This window comes from Ambystoma mexicanum, chromosome 10 (assembly GCF_040938575.1).
Source record: "Ambystoma mexicanum isolate Mex_15411 chromosome 10, UKY_AmexF1_1, whole genome shotgun sequence".
In the NCBI taxonomy this organism is placed as follows: domain Eukaryota; kingdom Metazoa; phylum Chordata; class Amphibia; order Caudata; family Ambystomatidae; genus Ambystoma; species Ambystoma mexicanum.
This window is the reverse complement of record NC_090932.1, coordinates 677,781,558-677,787,557: the sequence shown is the minus strand read 5'-3', so window position 1 is coordinate 677,787,557 and position 6,000 is coordinate 677,781,558. Positions and strand designations below refer to the sequence as shown.

At 44.8% G+C, this 6,000-nt stretch overlaps 1 protein-coding gene across 1 annotated transcript in view; it reads right to left on the bottom strand.

Moving 5' to 3' along the window:
* Positions 1 to 234: 234 nt before the first annotated feature.
* Positions 235 to 6,000, bottom strand: part of MRPL24 (mitochondrial ribosomal protein L24) — a 128,968-nt gene continuing 123,202 nt past the window's right edge. The window contains exon 6 of the mRNA XM_069618266.1: positions 235 to 635. Coding sequence (XP_069474367.1) covers positions 499 to 635 — 137 coding nt within the window. The 3' untranslated portion in view covers positions 235 to 498. The remainder of the gene's footprint in view (positions 636 to 6,000) is intronic.

Genomic DNA, 6,000 nt, shown 5'->3' with positions numbered 1-6,000 from the left:
TTTAAATTAGAAATACATACTTCACACCGTATTTTTCATTATAATGCTGCCTTTTGCCGCAATTGCATAGAGCACTGGGCATGGCTCTACAGATGTTTTGGAATACAACTTCCATGATGCTTCACCACTGAGTAGCTGGCTAGACTAAGGGTTATGGAATGTGACGTTTTGTGGGACAAATAATGAGTAAACCATGGCTTAGGATATTGACAGTTATTTAAACAATGCACCAACAACATTAGAATTATTTATTTGAAGGTACTGCCCTAACTGTCGCAGGCGATGGCATGGAGTAAAAAGTAATCCTTTTGTCCAATTAGATTTTAGGCTGAAACCAGAAAGCCAATTCAATAGGCGCATATTTATTCATTACACATGTTAATGTCTTTCTTTCCACAAGCCTGGATGAGAAGATATTAATATTGAAGGTTTCCCCCTCGGAGCCAGTGCACACATGGTGGGGGACGTCATTAGTTCGGACAAGCAGATCTGCGTGGCTTAATACCAAAATGACTTCCTTGGCCTGCGAGTCTCCACGATGCCCATCTTTTCCATGATTTCTTCTTCAAAAGTCTTCAATGATGGTTCGTATGTCTTTTCCAAAGTGTTGTCCACAGATGTATCTTTGGGACCATCTTAAAGAAAATAGTAAAAACACTTGAGAAATCCTTAACTTCACAACAAACGGCAGGAATTTAAATCACAAAGCAAATTGTAAATTATGTACCCATGATTATTTTTCCTCAGTTGCATTTCCTTGTCTTGCAAATATGTTTGCGCATGTAATACATCTTGTCTCGTAATGTTGAAACTTTGCATCAGTGGGCTGATATTTGGCACAATATTTGCACCAGGCAAAAGTGCAGTGATACAATATATATTTGCAAGAAGGCCAAAATGTGCCCCATGGAAAACCCTGTGTAATTTTGCACTTTCACTGGTGCAAGTCTTCTGAACATGACAGAGTACACATTCCTGGAGCTCAATGGTGAGAAATTGACCTTTAGGTTGTCAAGCAAGAAAACAGACGAGAATGCATTTCATGTATCTAAGTGGCAATTATTTGCATATGTTATGTTATAACATTTGTATAGTGCCAAAAGCTCTAAAGGCGTCCAGGCGTTCACATAAAGACAAAAGGAGAGGGAGAAAATTATAGCGGATGTTTACATAAACAGTGTCGTTTTCAGTAATTTTCTGAAAGCTAAGCGATTCATTTCTTCTCCGAGTGTTTGGGGCAGATCATTCCATGCATATGCAACCAGAACTGGAAAGGAGCGACCATTTCCCCGTGCTCTCTTGACCCTTGTCACTTTCAGAAAACGAGCCGAGGTGGATCAAAGGTTTCTAGTAGATTTGTGTATGGAGATTATTTCCTTCAGATAACTAGGTGCAGATCCATAGATGGACTTATGACATAAGGTCCATAGTTTGAAGGAAATCCCAGCTGATATAGGCAGCCAGTGCAGTTCCTTCCTAGCAGAAGTGGTTGGTTCATTTCATGCCATTGACCATGCGGATAGCCGCACTTTGGATTTTTTGCAATCTAGATATATCTTCCTTACTGCCACCACCCAATAAGGCATTGCAGTAATCCACACGTGGAAGAATGACGGTCCTGACCAATTTTGCCCGATTGTCTTTAGAAATTTCCGGGGCCACCTGCCTTAGCACTCTCAAGTAATATTGAGTATTTTTCACAATAGCATCTACTTGGGCGCCCGCGTTCACGGTGGTTTCCAGATACGAGCTTAAGGTCTTTACCTTATTGACTACCGCTATCTGGCTGCTCTCCACCAAAAAACGAGAAAAGGTGGGGGCTAGATTCTCCCTGGATTTCTTGGACCCGTATATCAATAATTCTGTTTTTCCAGCTTTTAGACACAGCCAGTTTGTGGTCATCCAGTTTTGTATGACTTCATAGACTTCACTGAGCTTGTTTTGGTCCTCCTGGCAATTTCCTGACACCACCAGGGACAACTGAAAATCGTTGGCGTAATTCGTGAAGAAGCCCAGTCTTTCCAGTTCTCTGCATAAGGGTACTATATAGATGTTAAAAAGTAGAGGGGATAAACACGCCCCCTGGGGGACACCACACATGATGGTCTCCACCTCAGAAGCGGAGTCTCCCCAATACACCCTAGCTCTTCTCTCTTCCAAAAAAGACTTGACCCAGTTTATCGCCTCATCAGCAAGCCCCCTGGTGTCTCGCAACCGCTTCAATAGGATCCCGTAATCTAGCAGACCAAAAGCTGCCGACAAATACAGTAATATCAGAAGCCCTGATCTACTTTTTTCCCACTATGGTCAGCATGTAGGTCTGGAGATCCACCAGGGCACTCTCCGTGCCGTGAAAACAGTGGAAGCCGGATTGCCTTCCATGCAACCGACCAGAATTTTCCATATAAAGTTGAAGGTGGGTTGTAGCCACCTTGTTAATCAGTTTTTAAAAAAACAAGGCATTGGTAATGGGTCCGATATGTGTGGCATCCTTAGAATCAAGACCTGCCTTCTTCAGTAAGGGTGTCACAGTCACAGCTTTAATGACTTGCAGGACAATACAATGATTAAAAGAAGCATTTATGAATCTACATAAAAACGGAGCAAAGATATCCTGGTGACCCAGAATTATCTTTGACGGGATAAGGTGCCCTGGACAGCTAGTAGGATTCATAGCTCATGATATTAATGGATTCTGCAACTGATCTCTCAGGGAATTGAAAACCAATTGGCGATGATTCTGGATTAGGGTCTTTATCTCTAAATGACAAGGAGTCAGTCACATAGCGAGTGTCAACACTTCCTACAGTGACGGCGCCTGTATCTAATTTCTGACCCTCTAACTCATTTCTAACTTTGTTTTGAGCACATAGCAATTTGTTAGAAACAGCTTTCTGAGTTCTTGTGCAATGATCCTGGGTAGGGGTAATATTATGGTTTAATACATTTGGTTTCTCCCATGACCTGAAAAGACAGAAGAGTTCCTTTGTTTCATTTCCTGCCATTTCAATCCGGTTGTTATAGTAGGGCAACTTGGCATATCTTGAATACACATTTTTTAAAACCTTTTTCTCTGCGTCAGTCTTCTGAGCTGATGGATTAGTCAGTCTGATCAAATATTGAACTGGTTGACTCATAGAATATGGCTTGTTGATGAAGCCTGCATGGTTTTAATCATATATATGATATGACATTTATAACGCGCCTATACACAAGTGTTTCAAGGCACGATGAGGCAAGGGAGGGGAAACAGGGAAAACAGAGATAGTGATCCTACTAGGCCAGGTGACATTGAGATCGTTCAAGTGCAGGGGAGGGGGAAGGGGAAAAGTGCAGGGGGAAATGGAGGGGGAGGGGGCAGTGCAGTACATAAGATAACAGTAAAATAAATAAAGACCATAATAATAAATAAAAGTGCGGCCAGCTGGTGGCAAGTGCAGGGATCAGGTGTCAAGTGCTAGTAGGGGCTGTAAGAATACAGAAACAGTACCCAAATGTAAGGGTTGCTAGGGGCTCAGAGCAGGTGTGCAACTGGTGGGGAGGGGACCTGGGCCCGAGTTCAGAGGGTAGCCAAGTAACCAGTGCAGTTTCAGATTCAGCCAGGAGATCAGCAGGGGAGAAGAGGAGAGAAAGCAGAAGCAAAGAGGAAGGTCTTGAGGTGCTTCTGGAACCGGAGATGGTTCTGCTCAAGTTTCAGTGAGACAGGGAGGCTGTTCCAGAGAAAGGCCCCAGCAGAAGAGAGAGAGCTACCACCAACTCGCTGCTGGGAGAAGCGGCTAACCCTGAGGGAGTTGGAGGCGGATGAGCGAAGAGCTCGAGAAGGAAGACATTTAAGAAGAGAGAGTTGCAGGTATTGAGGCCCCAGAAGTCCTTGTGGACAATGCAGAGGGTTTTGAACTTAATCCTCGAGGCCACTGGGAGCCAGAGCAGAGATTTCAGACCCGGAGAGATACGATCCCTGGGCTTGAGGCCAAGGAGTCTTGCAGTCCTGTTTTTGATGAGTTTCAGAGGGCGGAGAGTAGAGGTAGGCAAATTTAGAAAGAGGCTGTTGCAGTAGTCCAGCCTATAGAGAACGAGAGCTCTGGAGACAGTGAGCTTCTGGGGAAAAGAAGAATACCTCAGGGGAGGTGCAGCAGATAGTGTGACTTCTTAGAGACGTTGGATATGAGGAGAGAAGAAAAGGGTGTAGACTAAGAGGACCCCGAGGTTTTTAGCCTTACAGGTGGGAGCAGGAAGAGGGCCAAGAGAGGCTGGCCAGAGAGTGACAGGAAAGGAGGGAGCAGGTGTGCCGATGAGGAGAATCTCTGCCTTACTGGCATTAAGGCAGAGATCATTGGCGGCACACCACTCCTGGATGGCGGACAGACAGTTGGAAATGAGGGAAGGAGAAGAGGTGGCAGAAGGGAGCCTGAAAATGAGTTGAGTGTCATCGGTATATCACTGGAAGTTGGGGCAGAGAGCAGCAATGCAGTGGGCAAGAAGTGCCAGGTACTGGTTGATACATAGGTAACCCATTCCTTTTTAAATTAACAATTTACAACATTTAAATACAAGACATAAAACCATTACAACAATCATGAACGTAGGTAAGAGAAAACACAAAAACATTTAAATAACTCCCTTCCCCTGCTCCCCAATACGTACCCCATCTTAACTTTGCTACCCTGCCAGACACATACAAACTCACAAACTGTGTAAATGGAATAGTGTAGAAGTTACTCGCTATGGTGACCTTTGCAACCATATACCTTTAGCCATTCACTGCCCCTCATTTCTGTGCATGGTTAGGAGATTTTTTTAGGTCCTGGCCTTCAGTTTCCCGTCCCTTTATTTTATCTCTGGCTAAAAGTATTATACATGAGAGCAGAGAGCTGGGCAGAAGAGGGAGGAGCCTGTAAGAGGGGGTTAGTAAGTTAGGGCTGACCGACAAGGATTTGGTCTTTAACTTGTACATACTTGTCCCATATCATATCACAGACTCTCAGGTATGGAGAACCCTAGAGGGGCTGCCAGCTTATTGAATGCACATGTAAAACAGAACAATTTGATCGATTAGAGCATCGGGCTAAGAGATGAAATCTAAAGCATACTGCTGGTATTAATCATATGGCATGGTCAATGTGGCCACATTGCACATCACATGAATAGTCAAGTGCTTTTCATAAGCTATTGAAGCTGCCTTGGTCCTTATGGTTTGTGTATGGAAATCCCTGACATTTAAATGAGGTATACATTTTCAGGACAGTTATTCTTGTAGAACAATGTATAAGGCTCCATGACAAAGAGAAAACCTTTTGTCGGCTCGCTCAGCAAGCATAAATGACACCACCACCTGACCCTGTTAAGGCATAGGATTCTGCCTCTGAGAGGCACAGGAGATTCCCCAGCAGACTCTAAGAAGCCAGACACTTAAATCTTGGGACGTATATGTATTGCAACACTTGACTATCACTTTGGTGTTGGGTTGGATGGAGGAGCATAAAAACGAATCCAACCACTGCAACCAAAACACACACTTCCAAGAGGAAAAATTCCAGAACTTTCCATTCTTGCACTTTGGCCATCTGATACTCTCGATGTTCTCGCCCCCGTCATGTGGATCTGCTTGAAGCCCAAAGCCAAGTATGACTCAGACCTTGTCACCCTTAAACGCAAGGGCAGGGTGGCTGAGAGGAAAGGGCGTGCTTCCGGTACATCTTCTGACAAATTGGCCTGCCGCCTGCTCCAAAGGAAATACCGGCTCTCTGTCTGCACCAAGAAGAGAGCCCACATCCAAGCCTGCGTCTCTGCGGCGTCTAACAACTCGGCCAAACTCTTAAAGATTGCAAGGAGCTGGCCAATCCTGCTGCAGTCTCTACTTCTCCTGTCCCTTCCCAGGCCCTCTGCATGGCCCTGGCGTCTCATTTCATCTCTAAAACTCAGGACATCCTGTCCTCTCTCTCTTCCTCTCCCCCTCCTCCCTCTACTCCCTGCTCTTCCTCTGGCCCTTCTTTGGCCACC